The sequence below is a fragment of the Myotis yumanensis genome, unplaced genomic scaffold, assembly GCF_028538775.1.
Source record: "Myotis yumanensis isolate MYYU_CA2020_CCGP unplaced genomic scaffold, mMyoYum1.0.hap1 SCAF_1, whole genome shotgun sequence".
Classification (NCBI taxonomy): domain Eukaryota; kingdom Metazoa; phylum Chordata; class Mammalia; order Chiroptera; family Vespertilionidae; genus Myotis; species Myotis yumanensis.
The window spans coordinates 141,870,495-141,891,537 of NW_027223752.1; the positions used below are offsets into that span (position 1 = coordinate 141,870,495).

At 41.2% G+C, this 21,043-nt stretch overlaps 2 protein-coding genes across 3 annotated transcripts in view; one reads left to right on the forward strand and one right to left on the reverse strand.

Moving 5' to 3' along the window:
• NSUN6 (NOP2/Sun RNA methyltransferase 6) overlaps nt 1–8,396 on the reverse strand; it is a 63,196-nt gene extending 54,800 nt beyond the window's left edge. The window contains exons 1-2 of one of the 2 annotated variants that reach the window (XM_070432529.1): nt 7,962–8,396; nt 3,201–3,356 (exon numbers count right to left, since the gene is read on the reverse strand). In XM_070432529.1, the coding sequence (XP_070288630.1) occupies nt 3,201–3,356; nt 7,962–8,036 (231 nt within the window). In that variant the 5' untranslated portion in view covers nt 8,037–8,396. Of the gene's footprint in view, nt 1–3,200; nt 3,357–7,961 lie in introns of those variants that run through there. The other variant, XM_070432538.1, reaches the window with a different exon arrangement.
• A 6,359-nt stretch (nt 8,397–14,755) lies between these two features.
• ARL5B (ARF like GTPase 5B) overlaps nt 14,756–21,043 on the forward strand; it is a 34,675-nt gene continuing 28,387 nt past the window's right edge. The window contains exon 1 of the mRNA XM_070432437.1: nt 14,756–15,053. Within this exon, the coding sequence (XP_070288538.1) occupies nt 15,005–15,053 (49 nt within the window). The 5' untranslated portion in view covers nt 14,756–15,004. The remainder of the gene's footprint in view (nt 15,054–21,043) is intronic.

Here is a 21,043-nt window from a genome sequence, read left to right on the forward strand (position 1 = left end):
AAGTTCAGGACTTTCAGTATCCTCTATCATACTTGGCCGTCAGACTGGAAATAGGTTCAGGGCCAGTGGTACAGGTGCTGACACCAATTCAAACAGTCTCATCATAGTCTATTGTAGGGGTCCTCAAACTTTTTAAACAGGGGGCCAGTTCACTGTCCCTCAGACCGTTGGAGGGCCGGACTATAGTTTAAAAAAATACTATGAACAAATTCCTATGCACACTGCACATATCTTATTTTGAAGTAAAAAAACAAAACGGGAACAGATACAATATTTGTATTTGCATGTGGCCCGCGGGCCGTAGTTTGAGGACCCCTGGTCTATTGTGTGCATCTCTTACCAACTCCATGGTCATGCTGGTAGCTTGAAACTGACCATACCTCTAGCCAGTTTTGCTCAGTGGATAGAGCATCGGTCTGCGGACTGAAGGGTCCCGGGTTCAATTTTGGTCAGGGGTACATGCCCAAGTTGTGGCCTCCATTCCCAGTAGGGGGCGTGCAGGAGGTAGCCAATCAATGATTCTCTCTCATCATAGATGTTTCTATCTCTCCCTCTTCTTTCCTCTCTGAAATCAATAAAAATATTTTTTAAAAAAGAAAAGAAATTGACCACGGTGGGAATATTTACACAACTTAAATCAGCAAAACACCACAAAGGGTTATTTTTCCTAGAAATGGGCTGTTAAATATGTACCAAGACATCACTATTGCAGTCAGAAGATGACTGGACATTCCAGACAGCAGAAAAAAAAAGAATAGTGGATTGAATAGCAAGGACTACATACTCCATCAAAGGGCAACATGCAAATATTTGAGAACGCGTCTCTGCCATGTAGACTAGAAATTATCAACTCATTAATTTTCACACACTACGTGAAAGAACAGTAACAATATGTATTTGCATTGCACCATAGTAACCATACACTATCTAGGAAAGAACTTCTAAAATCAACTTATTAGTAAGTTGATAAGAGATATAAATTGTTCATATATTAGAAATCTAACTACATTTTTCTACCAAGTCAACAGCTCTCCTGACTTCTGCTTCTTCCAGGCAAAGGATATTTCAGACTAACCATAACTAACAGATAGGTACTAAGAAATTTGAAGGGTAACTTCCTTCTCATTCTATCAGTTGCCTCTCCCTTTCTTTCTCTTTCTCATTGTTTGATGGTCTTACAATATCCAGATGATGGTAAGCTGATCTTTCCAAGAAGAAAGATACTGAACTTTGTCATTTGTTTTTGTTTTGTTTTAGAAGTACTATCTGCTTTACACTACAGAAATATTTTACACAAAGATCAATCCTTTTCAAGCTGAGATTATTCTTCTCTTTTCTGTCAGATTTTTAAATTATACAAAAATAAAACTTTCATAAAACCACACACTTGTGCCTAACTTTCATGAAACAACACAAATAAACTTATTTTTAAACCAATCATGTCACCTGCTTCTTTTTCTGTTTGTTTCTTCATTATGCTCTTTTTTTTAAATGTGTTTTTTATTGATTTTAGAGAGGGGGGGAAAAGAGGGATAGATAGAAACAATGATGAGAGAGAAATATATCAGCTGCCTCCTGCACGCCGTCACTGGGGATTGAGCCCGCAACCTGGACATGTGCCCTGACTGGGAATCGAACTGGTGACCTCTTGGTTCATGGGTCGGTGCTCAACCACTGATCAACACTGGCCGGGCCCCATGCCCTTTTAAAAACATCGTTATTGAGGTTTAATTTATATACCATAAAATGCACCCAGTTTAAATGCACAATTCAATGATTTTTAGTAGACTTAAAGAATTGTGCAACCATCACAATTCAGTTTTAGATAATTTCCTCACCACACAAAGATTCCTTATGCCCATTTGTAGTCAATCCATGTTCCTAGCTCCAATCCCAGGCAAACACTTATCCTACTTTCTTTCTCTATAAATTTGTCTTTTCTAGACATTTCACATAAATGAAATCAAACAATATATATTTGTGCTGGCTTCTTTCACTTGTTGTGGTGCTTATGAGGTTCACTAATGTTGAAGCATGTATCAGTTCATTACCTTCATTGCTGAATAGTACTCCACTGTATGAATATACCACATTTTGTTTCTCTATTTATCAGTTAATAGGCATTTGGACAGTTTTTATCTTTTAGATCTTATGAATAATGATGCTATGAATATTCATGTTTAAGCATTTGTATGAGCACATATTTTCATTCCACTCTTGGGTTGTATAGTAAGTGTATGCGTAACTTTTTAGGAGACCAACAAATTGTTTTCCAAAGAGGCCAAGCCATTTGACATCCCCCCTAGCAAAGTATGAAAGTTCCAGTTTCTCCACATCCTTACCAGCTAAATAAAATCATAAATCACTAAATTTCAGTACGTGGCCCAGAGAAACGTAGGGACAAAAAAACACCTATTCTTATCCCATTCGAAACTTCTCTTTAGGTCACATGGGAGCTTTGGAACATGAAAGGAGAAAGAAAATTTATAGTCTAAAACCTCCTCCAAGTCCCCTTTCCTGCTAGCAATTGGTACTGCTCCACCCCCAGTTTCCTACCTAATGCTTAGGAACCAACCTTCTCTGTCTTAACCTTTAAGGAAAGAACTCAAAGCCCACCCAGAGTGATTCTGTCTACCGTATCCTCGATAATAGCCCAGGATATCTTGTATACGCATCAGACTGGGAGACTAGAATATCTAAGCTCCAGGAATAATTTGTTAGAAAAGAAAAGAATGTGGATCTGCCTCAGTTATGGAAACCTCTGAGGGGTCTCAGAATAGTTTCCTTTCTACTGGCTGAAAGCATACATGCATGCTTACATAAAAGTAATAATTTAGTTGCTTAGAGGAACAGCTTACATTATGTCTAATGTTATTACTCTCAATGAAATTATCACTGTTAACAATTAAAACTCATATTAATTTTTCTCCAAGTCTTACACTCAGATATCACAGCTGGTTCTTCTTATAACATAGTCATCTACTCAAAACTTGACATCTATAGAACTGGACCTGGCCAGTGTGGCTCAGAGGTTCTAGTATTACCACTCACTTTGTAACCTTGGCGAATTTAACATTCATGATCCTCAATTTCCTTATTTGTAAAACAGTATTGTATCATTCACAGCATTTTAGTGGGGAGCAACATGACACAGATTATAGAAATGTAATCATGCACATGACATAAAATTTTGCACAAACCTTGTGAAGTTCATCAAATAACAGATTTTTCACATGTTGCACTGAGGCTAGATGTGTATTTACTCTGACAGTTGTGAATGATGGAGGGTGTGACAGGTGATTTAACAGAGTTTCAAACTTCCTTTCTGCTTCTTGTTTACCGAAAGCCAATACAACCTGAAAAGAACAAGTTATTGTTTCCGTTTCATTATACAAATTAAAAATATTAAGCAGAATATGCAAATACATTTGTTCCAACTTATAAACATCTTTTAGCAATTATTCAATTCCATTTCACTTTGCTGTATTGTTTATGGGTTAATAACATTCAAGGAATGCCAATACTACTTCACAGGGTTCTCAGATTTAATGGTGATTTAAAAAAAAAACACCTAAAGGCCTGACATAAAGGCTTAGAAAAATATTGCCTCAACCTCAAAGTATTATTAACGTTTTGAACATGTTCATATCTGCTATGTTCACCGATACAAATTCAGGATTTCTACTTACTTATAATGCATTAACTGCTACACCACTTCTGTAAAGTTATTCACTTGTTAACCTCATATCCTAGAACAGTGATGGCGAACCTATGACATGCGTGTCAGAGGTGACAAGCGAACTCATTTTTTTGGTTGATTTTTCTTTGTTAAATGGCATTTAAATATATAAAATAAATATCAAAAATATAAATCATTTTTATACTATGGTTGCAAATATCAAAAAAATTTCTATATGTGACACGGCACCAGAGTTAAGTTAGGGTTTTTCAAAATGCTGACACGCCGAGCTCAAAAGGTTCGCCATCACTGCACTAGAACAAACTGGCTATTAGTCTTTTAAAACACCAGAATTTGAGTAACACTAATACTGTCATCCAAAGATCCCACATGACATCAGCTTTTAAAATCGTATTAGTAAATGTAAAAAACAGATATCGTAAAAAAATTAAAAAGTTGGGTAGCAAAATACAAGTCAAAAAATGAAGCTATAGATTCAAACAACCAAGTTCCCTCGTAACTAAATGAAGCTTTTCAAGACACATATTTCCCCATTTTTGTCATCTTTGACTATACCCTGCCTCACGGATTCTTTACAAACCACTTGCCAGCCTACAAATTTGCCAGCCTAAAAGTATTAGTACTTTCTCAAGGTTTCGTTTTTTGTATTTTTTAAATGAAATGTTCCTTTACCTTTGATTATTTTTTTACAAAGAAACATTCTGTTTTTCTTGTAAAATCATAGTGGGTTTGAGGCAGAGGTGGTGTAAAAAAAAAAAAAAGTATTTGCATCTCCTTTTATAAAACAATGTTGACCATTTTAAAAATTCCTGAGAAAAAAAATGCTGAATGCCTCCATTTCTCTTACTCTGTTTCTTATAGTTTAAGTTCTTTAAAATCAAGAGAAGATAGTTTCTCTTTGCATACTGTCCAGCCCCTTAACATAATCTTTGGAAATAAAGTGTAGAAATCAGGAAAAACCAAAATGGTGGCATAGGTAAACACCAGAAATTACTGCCTCGCACAACCACTTCAAAAATACAACTAAAAGACAAAAGGGACATCATCCAGAACAACAGGAAGGCTGGCTGAGTGGAAATTTCACAACTAGAAGGAAAGAGAAAAAGCACACTGAGACTCAGAGGAGGTGCGGAAGTAAAGTGCAGAGGTACGGAGGCGCACGTAGAAAGGGCTGGCAACTGAGGACACGGTTGTCTTTTTCAATAGGGAGGGAGTCTCAAGCTCCCAACTGCTCTGAACTCAAGTTCCGGGCAAGTCTCTGGGGACCCAGACTCATACAGGGAGAAACTGGACTGTCTGGCAGTGGGCAGAACTCGGAACTCGAAGGCGGCTTTCTCTCAAATGTGCTTGCAGCGAGGGACACTGAGACATGGGGCCTCTTAGGGTAGGACTGAGGAGCAGCCATAGCTGCTTGCTCCACCCTGTTGCCCCCAAGACAAGCCCTCCCCCTGGACCACCCACCCCCCTCCCCCCCCCCCCCCCCCCCCGCAGAGGCTTTTGCATATGAAAGGCCTCGCCCTTTGCAATCTGAAAATTATCTAACAAACTGCAGCTGGGTCAGAGAGACCCAGAGCTCCCAAAGAAGGCCCAAGGCCCCACAGCAGCTTGCACTGCTTCACAGCTGGGCCTCATCTGGGCACCTCCAAACCCCAAACAAAGAAGAGGAATCTGCAGATCTCTCCATAGCTCCTGCTGGGTAGCCTCGGGCAGAGGCTAAATTAGCACCTCCTTAGAGATCCAAGTGCCAGAGTACCCAGTGGTCAGAGTGGGACCATCCAGATTACAACTCCTCAGATCCATAAGGAACACACTCAGGGGGCAGACTCAGTGAGCACCAAAGCCCCACTGAAGCAAGTCTTGCCCCATAAGGGTGTCTCCAGCACAGAAGTTCTCCCACCGTAGGCACAGCTGATTCTCACAGCCAATTGGCCTGGAGGTCAATTCCTCCCAGTGATACCTACAACAATCAAGGCTTAACTACTACAAGACTGTGCACACAGCCCACAAAGGGGTGCACCAAGAATGTCCACCTCAGGTAATTGGGGAGGCTGAGCCACTGGGCCCTATAGGACACCTAGCACACAAAGCCACTCTACCAATACAGGGAAGCATAAAAAATGCGGAGACAAAGAAACAGGTCACAAATGACAGAAATGGAGGAAAGCAAACTACTGGATATAGAGTTCAAAACCATGGTTAAAAGGTTTTTCAAGAATTTTCTAGAAACTGCCGATAAATTTAGTGAGACCCTCAAGAAATCTAGTGAGACCCTCGAGGTTATGATAAAGGACCAACTGGAAATAAAGCATACACTGACTGAAATGGAGGATATTATACAGACTCCCAACAGCAGACTAGAGGAGCGCAAGAATCAAGTCAGAGATTTGAAATACGAAGAAGCAAAAAACACCCAACCAGAAAAACAAAAAGAAAAAAGAATCCAAAAATAGGAAGATAGTGTAAGGAGCCTCTGGGACACCTTCAAGCATACCAACATCCCGAATTATGGGGGTGCCAGAAGAAGAGAGCAAGATATTGAAAACCTATTTGAAGAAATAATGACAGAAAACTTCCCCTACCTGGTGAAAGAAATGGACTTACAGGTCCAGTAAGCACAGAGAACCCCAAACAAAAGGAATCCAAAGAGGACCACACCAAGACACATCATAATTAAAATGCCAAGGGCAAAAGACAAAGAGAGAATCTTTAAAGCAGCAAGGGAAAAACAGTCAGTTACCTACAAGGGAGTACCCATACGACTGTCAGCTGATTTCTCAACAGAAACTTTGCAGGCCAGAAGGGAGTGGCAAGAAATATTCAAAGTGATGAATAGCAAGAACCTACAACCAAGATTACTTTATCCAGCAAAGCTATCATTCAGAATTGAAGGTCAGATAAAGAGCTTCACAGATAAGAAAAAGCTAAAGGAGTTCATCACCACCAAACCAGTATTATATGAAATGCTGAAAGGTATCCTTTAAGAAGAGGAAGAAGAAGAAAAAGGTAAAGATACAAATTATGAACAAATACACATCTATCAACAAGTGAATCAAAAAAATCAAGTGAATAAATAATCTCATGAACAGAATAAACTGGTGAATATAATAGAACCAGGGGCATAGAAAGGGAGTGGACTATTTGGGGGGGAAAGAGACTGGACAAAAATCGTACACCTATGGATGAGGACAGTGGGGGGGGGGGGGGCGGTAAGGGCAGAAGGTGGGGTGGGAACTGGGTGGAGGGGAGCTATGGGGGGAAAAAAGAGGAACAACTGTAATAATCTGAACAATAAAGATTTAATTTTAAAAACAAGGGTAGAAATCAAATCTAAAGGTCATAGCTTCAGTAACATTTTCAAAAACGAGTAACACTGAAGTGGCTTTATTTGAAATGGAAAACTGAAGATTTGGAAAATACGAATTTGCCTAGAGGGATCACAAATCTGTACTTTGGATTTGTAACTTTAGCTTCGGATTTCAGGACTGTAATTTGAAAGCTGTCAGTGTGGATCAGTTATAGGATTCTTTGGACCCTCAGTTCTCTGACCTGAGAACCTTCAGAGAGGAGGAAATCTCTACAAAAAAAAAAAAAAAAAGATTTCGAGAAGAGGTCAAGGTCTGCAAACCACCGAACACAGCCAGTGACATGTGAGGGGCACTCGAGAATTACAGCATCTCCTCCACCTGAGGGCCAGAGCAAGCCTTGAGCAGTGGTTCTCAACCTTGGCTGCACATTAGAATCACCTGGGAATCTTTTTAAACTCCGGATTGCTGGGTCTCATCCTCTGGAAATTCTGTTTCTTTGTTACTAATGTTGTGGCCCCACCCCATAACAAAGAAACAGAATTTCCGGAGGATGAGGCCCAGAAATCAGGATTTTAAAAAGATTCCCAGGAGATTCTAATGTGCAGCCAAGGTTGAGAACCACTGCGCTAGGACCAAGCGCGCATCTTCCAACAGGACAAAGGCTCTGGGCGCCTCGTCTTGCTTGTCTTTAGTGCCCCTGCCAGGAACGTAACCGCCTCCCCACTCCCTTCTTCCTTCCCCATTTCTACGCGTTAACACATAGCTCACTCACCTCTCCTCTCGGAAAGTATGAATTAAATCCCTGCGGGAAGATACTGGCCTTCTCACACTCGGAAGGACAGGTAATAAGAAGCAAAAGCTGTACACACATTGTTTCCTTTTAGACTTATTTTTCTCTAAGTGTGTAAATACCTGAATGTTTGCAAATACCATTTAAGCATGTTTTTCTGACCTACCTCCTTATTCGTAAAGCCCTCTTTAAGGTAGTTTTCAACCTCAAGTCTCAAGGCTACTTTCGGGAAAATAGACATTTTCGCTATTGCTAGGAGGAATGCTGAACTCGATGGCTTTCCTCTTCCCCAGCGACAGGGAGCAGCCGCCGGGCCAGGACCACCCGCACGTGCCCTGGAAACGCGCGCCGCGCACGCCGAGTGCGGAGGGGCCTCCCGGGTCCGCCGAGCGCACGTTTCCTCGGCTGCCGCGCCTCCACCACGCCCGTCCTCGGGCCTCCTTTAGGGCCGCTCACGAAGTCTCCGTGAGGCGCCGCCACGCACATGGCAGGGAACAGAACGGCATGACGCGCGAATCCGTGGTGAACCCAGAGAACGGGAAGCCACGCTCGCACAGGCTCAGAGCACCCAACCGCGAGGCCTCATTTCCAAACCCGCGCCCACGGTTTCTCCGCTGAAAGCGCTTCCGGATGGAGTCCCTTCCGGCGAAGCGGCCCGCCCCGCCCCGCCCCGCCCTCCCCGGCCTACCAATCCGCGGCCGCAGATTGCAGCTACGTCACGTGGGGGCGGGTCCCCGAGCTCGTGGGCGGTGCGTCACGTGCCGTGGGCCGTGGCGGGGGGGGGGGGGGGGACGGGGGCGGAGTTAAGGACCGTGGCTTCCCAGGTGAGCAGATCTAGCACTTGGGTGTGAAGAGGGCTAGGTGTCCAGGGAGATGGGGAAAAGGGTGCGGAATGAGTCGGAGACCTGACTGGCCCGAACTGGTGAGAGGTCCAATAGTTACGTGCTAGATGACCTCCCAAGAAAGGAGGAAGTTAAAGTTTATTCGGACCTATCAGCCACCCTTTGATTTCAGGAAATTACCTTTTTCAGGCATACAGATCTGACTTCAGCAGTGAGTCAACATTATTCACATTTTCAAAAGCTGGCCTACTGGATGCTCAGGCAAAACTTAAAAGCCCACAGGTAGTGTTTATAATTAGTTGCTTTATGCTTTAAAGCTCGGGAGACCTTTGGCATAATCTTTTTATTCTACAGATGAAGAAAAAGATTCAAAGGGAGAAGATACCTAATGAGAGTCACTGCGCCATTTTATGATTGATTGGGAAACTAAAAATAATCCTATCTCCTTGACCTAAGTGTTTTTTGCAGTTACTGTAATCATTAACACCTAACCACAGGAAACAGTTTTTGCTGGGGTCCTTTTCTCTTTAATTCTCACATGAACATATTTTTTAAAGTATAATAGCTATTTTCTATGATACATCAACCAGATTCTGTAAAGAAATATATATATTTTAACTTCTAGCCACTATGCTACACAACCTTGCAAGGGGGTTATCATGATCTCTTTTACACACGAGTAAAACAAGACTACAATGAGACTAACTAACGGAGCTGAAATAACTCCCCACAGCCTCCCAATTAGTGAGAATGTCAGGATATAGATCATCATAGCCACCTAGTTTTTAAAGCCTCTACCTACTCTTTCCACCATCGCACACGTCTTCAATAAGTTTATGGGATTCTTCCGTGCTTAAATCATCTGCAAGTGATGAGGAACATGCCTAGACCAGGCATTTCCAAAGGAACCTGCAGCCTAGACGTTGTGGTGACCATAGCAGCAATAATGGTTGGAATCAGTATTTAGGAGTTAGAGAGGAACAAATTGAACTAGATTGTAAACTCAGAGATTGTAAACTTTACCATACCCCTTGATACTCAGTGCCTAACACATAATAGGCACTCAAGTAGTGAATGACTAAATAAATAGTAGATGGACATGTGTGTGAACTAGTAGAGAAAGAAAGTGCTGATAAAGTACATATTTGCTGGAAATTAGTTCACTAGTTCAGCACCTGTGAACAGTGCTGAAGACACTTAAACTCACCTTGGCTAGACATTATTGTGTTGACCGTTATGCTGAGGAAGAGGCCTTTGGAGTTCTAAGGTTGGGTCCAAGAAGAGCATATTACAAACCTGAAATTGGCATAGTGAATACATATTGTCTAAGGCTCTAAATGAAGGAAGATCCCTGTAATTTAGGCTGTTGTTCTCAATGGGATAATATGGCCCCCAATATGGGAGAGAGACAAAAAAAATCTTAGATCTAAGCTTATAGTGTTAAATCTGTTTTCAATGCTCCAAATCTTCACACACACACACACAAAATCCACACACAGATAAACTCAACTATTCCTCAGTATTTAATTTCATGAGAAGGCATGAGGGGATTCGGAAAAAATACGTCTAGAAAGGCTGGAAATCTATCAATCTCAACTCATCTGGAAACTGACCAACTAGGCTAAAGTCACAGTGAACATTATCTCAAAGGTTTAGGAGAGTTGGTCTTTTTCTAAAAATATATTTTATTGATTTCAGAGAGGAAGGGAGAAGGAGAGCTAGAAACATCAATGATGAGAATCATTAATTGGCTGCCTCCTGTACACCCTCCACTGGGGATCAAGCCCACAACCCAGGCATGTACCCTTGACCAGAATCAAACCAGGGATCCTTCAGTCCACAGGCCGACTCTCTATCCACTGAGCCACACTGGCCAGGGCTAGGAGAGTTTTGTTCTGATTTCTTTTAACAGTCTAAGTTTTGCCCTGGCCAATGTAGGTCAGTGAGTAGAGCATTAGTCCGTACACCAAAGGGTATTGGGATCGATTCCTAGTCAAGGATACATACCTGGTTCAATCCTGCCCAAGGGTGGGTGCCGGAGGCAACCAATCGATGTGTATATTTTACATGGATGTTTCTCTCTCTCTAAAAATCAATGGGAAAAAAATCCTCTGGAGAAGATGAACAACAACAAAAAAGTGTTTCATTCCTAGTTGGCAGAACATGCTGTCCCTAGGCTTTTGGTTCAAGCCACGTAATTTATCTTAGTTAACTGAGTAATAAATTGAATTCAATTCCAGCTATAACCAGTTCTTCCAAGTACTATCTGAAGTTAATTTAGAATAGTTCCTTCTAAGGAATATTAGATAGGATATCAGGTGTTTTTATTTTAATTCCCTAGTTGTTTGAAATTTTTTTCCTTGAAATTTCAGCTTCTTTGTTTTGCTCTAAGTACACCATTTGTATCTTTTTCTTAAAATGTGTTGAACTGGAGAGAAATATTACTGACATTCATTGCAATTAAAGAAAGTTATTTCAATGAAGACTTCAGAAAATATGTTATAATCCTAATGGTTGCATTATCATTCTCCTTTATTACATTTTTCTTATTTCATGAATTTAAGATATATTTAATTTGTAACATTCCATAGAATAGTGTTCCCTTCTTTGGATCAAGAGCTACACCATAGTTTTTAAAAGTTCTTAAAGTGATGTTTTTTAAGAAAAAAATCACAAAGGTGTTAAAAGTGCTACATTTCAAAAGCATATTACTCAGAATTCTCTAGTTTGATTGAATTATTGACAAGTATTCCTACTATAATTTATATACTGATAAAAATGTACAATGAACCTGTATTTTTTAAAAATATATTTTATTGATATTTTACAGAGAGGAAGGCAGAGAGAGATTTAGAAACATCGATGAGAGAAACATCAATCAGCTGCCTCCTGCCCACTCCCTACTGGAGATGTGCCCACAACCAAGGTACATGCCCTTGGCCGGAATCGAATCCAGGACCCTTCAGTCCGCAGGCCAACGCTCTACCCACTGAGCCAAACCGGTTACGGCTGAACCTGTATTTTTTTTCTAACATCAGCTAGTTGTCTGGTGCATGGATTCATGCACATTGAAAGGAAATTAATTAGAAGAAATATTTTAATATCGCTATTTGTCTTTTACCTATAATAGAAGTGTCAACCAAATTCACGATCGACAATGACAGATCAAAACACATCCGTGTGATTGGCACCAGCGAGAGCTTTATATGTATCGCGCATGCACGTGTCAACTTAGCCTTTTATAGATATAAACTTGCTTAATTAGACCTGCTTTCTCATTTAGCTAAACTTTTTCCAGCCCAGTGAAGCACCCCAACTTCTCTTTCAGGTAATTGTGAGCAACAGAGCAGTAAATATCAACATGAAGCAGATTATTATTGTAGATCATGCAGGGAGAAAAAAGGGTAAAATATTTAGCTGTAGCAGTGTTTGACTATATTGTGTGCAGTGAGAAAACCTGAAGTCATTTACAAGTTCCACCATTTCTTACTTCTTTTCAGTCGGGTCAAGTTTCTAAACTTTCTAAATCTCCGTTTTCTGGCTAATGAAAAGAAAATAGGATTTCACCAAGTCTCCTATCTACCTAATCCAGCACTTCTGTGAGGATCAAATGAGATGAGGCACATGAAAACGTTTCACAAACATTTGGTTAAAGTATAAAATGTTTGCACCTGGCTATAAAGCATGTCATGTTCCTGGGCTGAAGAAACTGCAAGGAGGCTAGTTCCTAGGGAGAAGAAGCCAGGTGTTGCTATGTGACGTCATTACCCGGTGCCCACAGCCACCGGGTAATGGGCTGGGCTGTGGGCCACATTTTGCACCAGGGGTACTTAGCAGCGTTGGCTGTGATTTGGTGGGCTGTCCTCCAGGGTGGTGGCATGGCCTGTGTCCCACTTGGCAGAAGCCCATTGTTGCTTTGTTGGCACCAGGTCCCTGGTGCCTTTTATTTTTAAATGGCTAGTGGGCGTCATGGCAGCTCCTGCATTGAGCGTCTGCCTCCTGGTAGTCCGTGTGAGTCACAGCTACTGGTCAGAAGGACACTTACATATTTATGGCACATCATTTCTGTTTAGGTAAACCACAGCTATAGTTTGTTAATCAATCATAGCCGTTTTTCAGTTGGGACTAGTTTTCTTTTCCTTTAGTAAAAACTTATAATTTCTAAATCTACCAATAAAAGTTTTAATGTGAAAAAAATTATTTGTAAAATTTCACAGCAGAATTGTCAGGTAAATTGTAGAAAACATAAGAATAAATTAGAACAGTTGATCAACAAAAATTTCATACATTTCAAAAGAGTAGAACCAATAAAAAAATCAGCAGTGTTGCTCAAATATATTCTTTCCACCTAATTAAAAGTGAAAGAATAATTCCGATTTATTGTCTCTAAAGTATCATTTTAGGCCAACCATAAAAATATTTAAGGAATATCTAATTGGGGTGTTTGTTTGTTTGTTTCAAGGCTCTGCAAAAAATGCTTTTTTCAGATAATGTTCCTTAGAAATCTGAAAGCCAGAAAAAAATAATGCAGTTTATATCAGTGTGTAATAATTGAAGCTAAGTTACAAAATCTAAACTTAATTGTTTAATTAAATTAGGACTAGAAAACGTTCCTTTAAGTCTCTATTAACACAAACACAAAATCATTTGCATTTGCAGGCCAATGCATGGTCATTAAAGTTAAACTAATTTGCATAAGTACAGTTTCCTCTATATACGAGGTTAAAACTTGCCTTTAGTATCAGAAAGTTGGAGCACATTACCCCATATATAAAGCTGAAAGGGTCTTTGAATCATAACACTGGGAGGACATAAATCATATATGTCTCTCTGTACAGGTAATGAAATAGAGGCATACCTGTGAGGTATCATGGGTTTGTTTCCAGCTCACCACAATAAAGCAAATATTGCAATAAAGCAAGTCATGAGATTTTTGGTTTCCCAGTGCACATAAAAGTTATGTTTACACTATATTAAGTGTGCAATAGTATCATATCTTAAAAAAACCAACAACAATGTACCTACCTTAACTAAAAAATACTTTATTGCTAAAAAATGCTGACCATTATCTGAGTCTTCATCAAGTTGAAATACTTTTGCTGGTGGAGGGTCTAGTAAAAACATTGCAATCTAACTGCAATGAGCAATAAAGCAAAGCGCAATAAATCGAGTTTGGCGCTTTAAAAGGACTCGCTAAGGTGGCAAAATCTACCACCTGAATAAAATCGAGTCTTTTCAATTAAGTTCGCTCCTTCAGCTAGTTTCAGGGTAGTTACATTTTATCAGAGGCTGTGAAACGTCTAAATTTGTTAGAATCTAACCATGAAAAAGAAAATGGAAGTGAACCGATTATGTAGCAAATTGGTTTATATACACATAGGTTTCTGAGTTAACTGGGTAATAAATGGAGTTCAATTCCAGCTGCAGCCAGTTCTTATATTTACTGAACTCAGCTTGTCATAGTTCCTTCTAAGCTGCATTCAGTATATACATCCTAATTCCCTAGCTTGACTTTTTCCCCCGGGAAATTTTTTGCTTTACTTCAAGTACAGCACTTGTGGTTTTTTCTTCTATTTTGTTGAACTGGAGAGACTCCTGGGATTCCATTTTAATTAAAAAAAGTTATTTCCAATCAACACTTTAAAAAATAAGTTATTTTCTTATTTCATGGATTCTCTCCCAATCAAGTCCGCTCAGTGAGGAATCCAGGCGGAACCCCACCTGCCGGCCAGCATAGGGGACAGGCAGAGGTCAGCGGGCACTTGCGGCTTCTGCGCAGCAAAAGGAGGCAGCGCCGAGGCACTGCGGGCGGCCCGGGGCGTGGAGGCCGGGACGCACCTGCCGACAGCGGATCACCCAGAAAGGCAACCCGGCGCGGCTCTCAGCAGTGACGAGAGGGAAACTCCCGACTCCCACTCGTCCCCACCTCCCCCTCCAGCACCGGCCGCCGGAGCCGCACTCCGGAAATGAAACCAGAGGAAGCGCCACGTCGACGGCGTGGGTGACGTCAGCGCGCTACGTCAGGTGCCGTCCTTCCGGCGATGGGCGGTCCTGGGGCCGGGCGCGGAGGCGGAGCGGAGGCGGGGCCTGGGTCTGGTGGCGGATTTGGTGGGTAGGTGGGTTCAGACCGAGGGAACTACGGGTCGGCGTTGGGCTCACTGGGCTCGAAACAAAGGACTCTGCGGACGGGACGCGGCGCGGCGCCTTCGGACCGGCAGCCGAGCGGCCGATCGACGCTCCCGGGCCACCCCGTGCCCTGTCGGCGCCGTCCCGGCCGCTTCCCCCGAGCACTCCCCGCCCGCGCCGCGGAGGGGCCCCGCGCAGCGGCACCTGCTGCTGAGGGACCCCGCGGCCGGCCCAGGTGCCCATGATGGGGCTGCTCTTCGCCAAACTGTGGAGCCTCTTCTGTAACCAAGGTGAGAGGATGCAGCTGCGCCACGGCCCGGGCCCGCGGCGGAGGGGCCGCCGCCGGAGGGACCGCAGGCCGGGCTGTCGGCGGACAGACGTTCTGGGACGCGGAGAAGTGACTTCGGGAGCGGGTAGACACTCGGTCTTCCGGCTGGGAGAAGGGGCGGGAGAGACCTGGTGTGTGTGTGGGGGCGGAGGGGTACGTGGGGAGTCCGAAAGGGAGGCGTTTGGTGTCCCAGAATCCAAACTAGGGATTTTGGGGTATTAGTGAAGCTCAGCGGGAAACACCTATTGGCACCTGGAGGCATGTGGGGTGTGTGCCTTTTATGTTTCTCATTAAACATCCCAAGTCTTGCCCCAGGATAAGTGTCTGCCCTGAAACTGATGGACTTTTTTTTTTTAAACTAGTGCTGCTTTGTTTTCGACGTGCTGGTTAAGCCAGTGCGCCTTCCGTTCTCTCTGATGCCGCCTACCCTCCAGGACTCGGGCACGAGTCGTCCTTTCCAGATCCGCGGCTTTCTGGAAACCTTCCGCCTAAGCCCTTTATTCCTCTCCTAGACGTTAGGGAAGCAAAGGCTTTGGCGCTAGGGAGGGTTTTGCGAGTCTGTATTACTCTAGCACTGGTTATGAGACACCTAGAAGTTGCAAGTCCAAAGGGCCAACAAGTTGTAAAACCTGTTCTGAGTCAGAGAATGAAATGGGATGTCTTCTGAAAAGGGAAAATACCCAAACAAAAAAATAAGAGAGGCGACAATCGGTAAAGTTTTAGATATTCTTTTAAATATTTTTCTTAGTAGTTGAAACTGGTTTTTCAATTCAACTAGTTTCATTTTGAATTTAATACCTGGACATAAAAAAACTGTTTTAGGATGATACCAATATGTTACTGTTAATGTGGTATCTTTTAACTGGATTTAAGAAGCGAAGATAGTGAAGTGGTTTTAGTTCACTTGTTCCACAGATTGATAAGAACACTAAAATAATCCTTTTCAAGGTTATAAATAGATATGCATATACATATGTAGGCATATTCAGTTACCACACCTTTTGTTGTTGTTGTTGTTCATCTTCACCCAAGGATATTTTTCCATTGATTTTTAGAGAGAATAGAAGAGAGAGGGAAAGACAGAGAGAAACATCGATGTGTTACATGGATTGGTTGCCTCCAGGGCCCAGGCTGTGGAGATGCCTGCAACCCAGGTACATGCCCTTGACCTGGAATCGAATCCGGGACCCTTTGGTCTGAAGGCTGAGGCTCTATCCACTGAGCCAAACCAGCTAAGGCCAATTACCACACTTTTCAAGTGATTTTAAAGTGGCCAGAGTTTAACATCTTACGAATATTATCCATTCATAAATTTAATGTATTATTTTTTCAGCAGTTTATATTTTCTAATCCTTGTTACATAAATTCGTTACTATATAAAGCAGCATTTTAAGACATGCTGAAAAGTATAAAGATCCATATAATAATCACTTGCTTATTTTTCCTGTAGTTTAAGAAATAAGTCGTTGTTTCTCCTTGGTAATCTGTCCTATTCCTCTTCCTCCCCTTCTATTTTATTGCTGCTCTTTATCGGGTTTTTGTTGTTTTGTTTCAATCTTCCTTAATCAGATTAAAAGGGACTAGAGAATATAAAGGGAAAATTTGGGAGATGGTGAAAAGTATGCATAGGCTGCTTTTATAGTCACATAAATGTTCAGGTCTCCTAAATCCTCATTACTACTTAGACTTTAACTTTCCTGCTGTATATTTAGTGCTAGTTGTTTTTCTCTCATTTTATTCTCATTCATTCATGGGCATAGGACATAAATCAGTCTTTAGAGTTAAACTTAGGAGATACAAAGATTTAAAGACAAACAGGAAAGACACAGTTACTTGCTCTCATAATGCTCAAACATCAGTACATATCAGAAAGAAGTGGAGTGCTGGGGTCCAACCTCAGCAGGTCCAGGGGTCCCCAAAGGTGTGGACGGAGTCAGCGAAGAAGGAATGACACGGAGACAGCCTTCAGTTGATCAGCAGCCTAGTCAGGACCTCTAGCCAGGATCTCCAGCCAAGTTCTGGTTAGGATCTGATGATTATTGTCTTGTTACATCTGTATTTATACCAGTCGATTTTAATCCTGTCAATTTCTATTGCAGAGGTCAGGGCGTTTCTTATCTCCATTCCACGGAGTAAAGATTATGTAGTTTAAGTGTGATTGTTTGTAGTTAAAGTGATTAACTACCCGCCTGGCACTTAGTTAAGGGGTTGTATCCCTCCCTAACCTCAGGGGAAAATCCCCACCTGGGGAAACAACCTTTCTCGGAGAGGTGACCTTGGTTAAAACACATGGCTCTAAGGAGAGCAAACATATTAAGAACAATATGCTATATATCCCAGGTCCCTTGAAACATATGCTGTGCAGATGTTTCTTTCCTGCAGCGACTGTGTCAAGCAGCAAGGATGGACTGGCTTCCGGCAGTGGAGAAAAAATAAAATGTGATAAATTATTAACTGATATGTATAAAAGTGGTGATGGTGCCAAAAGAAAATGATTAATTTTTCTAATGTGGTTCCTGGAAGACTATAGGAAAAGGTATAGTTGGACTTTAATAATAAGTAGAAGTTTATAGCTAAGGCATGTTAGGCAGACTGAGTAGAAGGGGCATGTTATTTTAGGCAGAAGGACTAATAATATGCAATGGGAGAGGAATTAAATAGTTTGGTACATGGAAGGAAGCTGAAAATAGTTTAGTTTGGCTGTATTTTAGTTTGCCTGTGGGGGAGTTAGAGGAGATGAGGTTGGAAAGGTAGCCAGGGGAGCCAGGTCACATAGGGCCTTGTATGTTGACTAAGACTTTATACAGAGCAAGCCATGGGGGCAGTTGAAGAGTTTAGTCATGGTATGTTATTTTGAAGCAAGGGATTGCTACTTTAGTAGTCTTGTATTTTTACTTTCTTTTTTCACTTTATAAAGATGCAACCATTCTTTTCTTAAGTCTTTATTGTTGAGAGTATTACAGATGTCCTCCCATTGCCCCTCTCCACCTGATTCCTGCCTGGCCCCAGTCCTTCACCACCCTATTGTCTGTGTCCGTAGGTAATGCATATATGCAATACAAGTTGGTTGGTTGGTCCCTTCCTGCCCCCTCCCCCTTCCCTCTGACATTCATCAGCCTGTTCCATGCCTCTGGTTTTACTTTCTATATTGACAAAATTAACGGCAACCTCAGCATTTTCCATTTTAACCACTATAACACATCTAATCCAGAGATACTCAAATCACTCAATCTTGGTTGTATATTAGAATAATATGCCTCAGACCAATTCAATCAGAATGGAGTAGGGGGGTCTGGGCATCAGTGCCAAGATAATTCAGATGTACAGCCAGAGTTGAGAACTACTTATCTTAAACACTCCTTTCCCTTATCTTGTATTATTTGCCTCACTTCCATCTTTTTTCTTTGTAACATTTTAGAGTACTCGGCATCTTTTCATAAATTTGATACCTTTCTGGGAATAAGCATACTAAAGCATGTGTTGTTTAAGTAAAGCTATTACAAAGTACACAATTTAAGGTACAAGACACACTTATCAATGAGCACTGATAGCCAACTTTTTATGACATTGTTATTGTTTCTGACTGCTCAGATCTGGTGTCTTTCATTTCTCTCTTTACCTTATTGTGCTCTTAATTCTGGATTTTTTGCTGGTTTCAAACAAATGACACTTAACCTTACCATCTATCTGCTCCTTGTTTACTGGAACACTCTTTCCCCTTACTTCAAATGGTTCAGATTTCTGACCAAATGTCACTCCTGAGAGAGGCCATCCCTAACCACTCTTCCCATCCCAACACTCATTCTCTATTTTTTGGACTAATGTTTTCTACCTGTAATCATGTTTGTTTACTTGTTTATCTGTTTCTCTCAATAGACATAACTGCTAAAGGAATGAACTTAGAGATATGAAATTGAACAAATCATTTGTCTTATTATGGTAGAAGAGAAATTAGTACCTTTATGACCTTTTCCTTCATTCCAATGTAGTTTTTTGTTTAATCCACACTGTCTTTTCATTGTTGGAACTGAAGTTTTGTTACTGCTGAGCCACTATATGCATATTGTTTTCATTTTTTCTACAACTTTCCCCCCTAGAATAAATAATTACATCCCATTGCTTTAGTTTATTTGTACATTTGACTAAGTCGTTTCATGTTATTCAAAAACTCTCCATAGAAGTTTTCCCACATTGCACCTATCAGATCATTTATCCTTCCCCACACCCTCAGTATTCCTTTCTGCTCCAAACTGGACTTTTTTCCCTCCGTGCCTGCTACACAGTTGTTCTAGACATGTCTTTGCTATCATTCTAGGAATTCACTTTTTTTTGGAACTTGTGTCCTTCTTGCTTTGCCCTTATTTTCATGAAGCACACCCTTCAGAAATTTCCTGCAATGCTATCCAAAGTGATAATTTTTTTGCAATTTCAAATGCCTGAAAATGTATTGGTTTGTCCTCACTTTTTACTTATAATTGGGCTGAATTGTAAAACAATTCTGAATTGTAAAACATTTCTTTCAAAATCTTGAGGGTATTGATTTGTCATTGTCCTCCAGTTTTCAGTGCTGTTGAGAAGACAAGTATCATTTTCTTTCTTTATTGATTGATTAAAAGTATTACATGTGTCCTTATCCCCCCATTAGTCGCCCCCCCCCCCCCCCCCCCCCCCCAGCAAGCCTCCCTCGCTCATGCCCTCATCCCCCTGGTGTCTGTGTCCATTGGTTATGCTTACATGCATGCATACAAGTCCTTTGGTTGATCTCTCCCCCTTAACCCTAACCCTCCCCTACCTTCCCTAAGGTTTGAGCATCTGATCGATGCTTCTCTGTCTCTGGATCTGTTTTGGTTCATCAGTTTATGTTGTTCATTATATTCCACAAATGAGTGAGATCGTGTGATATTTATCTTTCTCTGACTGACTTATTTTGCTTAGCATAATGATCTCCAGGACCATCCAAGCTGTTGCAAATGGTAGGAGTTCCTTCCTTTTTACAGAAGCGTAGTATTCGAATCATTGTGTAGATGTACCACCATTTTTAATCCACTCATCTGTTGGTGGGCACTTACGCTGTTTCCAAATCTTAGCTATTGTAAATTGTGCTGCTATGAACATAGGGGTGCATATATCCTTTCTGATTAGTGTTTCTATTTTCTTGGCATATATTTCTAGAAGTGGGATTACTGGGTCAAATAGGAGTTCCATTTTTCGTTTTTTGAGGAAACTTCATACTGTTTTCCACAGTGGCTGCACCAGTCTACATTCCCACCAGCAGTGCACGAGGGTTCCTTTTCTCCAAATACTCTCCAGCACTTGTCATTTGTTGATTTGTTGATGATAGTCTTTTGACAGGTGTGAGATGGTACCTCATTACAAGTATCATTCTTACTCTGATTTTTTTCTATCTAGTAGATTTTAGAATTTTCTGCTTATCTCTGGTATTTTTTTTCCCCCCAGAGGGAAAGGGAGAGAGAGAGCGAGATAGAAACATCAGTGATTGAGAGAGAATCACCGACTGGTTGCCTCACACACACCCTGACTGGGTGTGGAGCCCACAATCTCAGCATATGCCCTGAACAGGAATCAAACCATGACCTCCTGGTTCATAGGTCAATGCTTAACCACTGAACCACGCTGGCCCAGCTCTGGTATTTTTTAAATTTAAAAGAAGTGTACCTTGATATTTTTGTTTGTGTATTGTGATGGGCTTTCTGGACCTTTTCAATATAAAGCTACCTTTTTTGGTTCTAGAAATTTTTATTTGCTTTGGATTTATCTTATGGAACTAAATTGATTATCAAGTATTCTTTTCAATCCTACTGCACCTCTTTTTGTATGAATTCTACTGTTTCTTTTAACTTTTCTTCTGTTCTTTAATTTTCTTTTTATTACCCTTTTATATTGGAAGCTTTCCCCATAGATCTTTTGTAATCCCATTGCATGAATATAGCA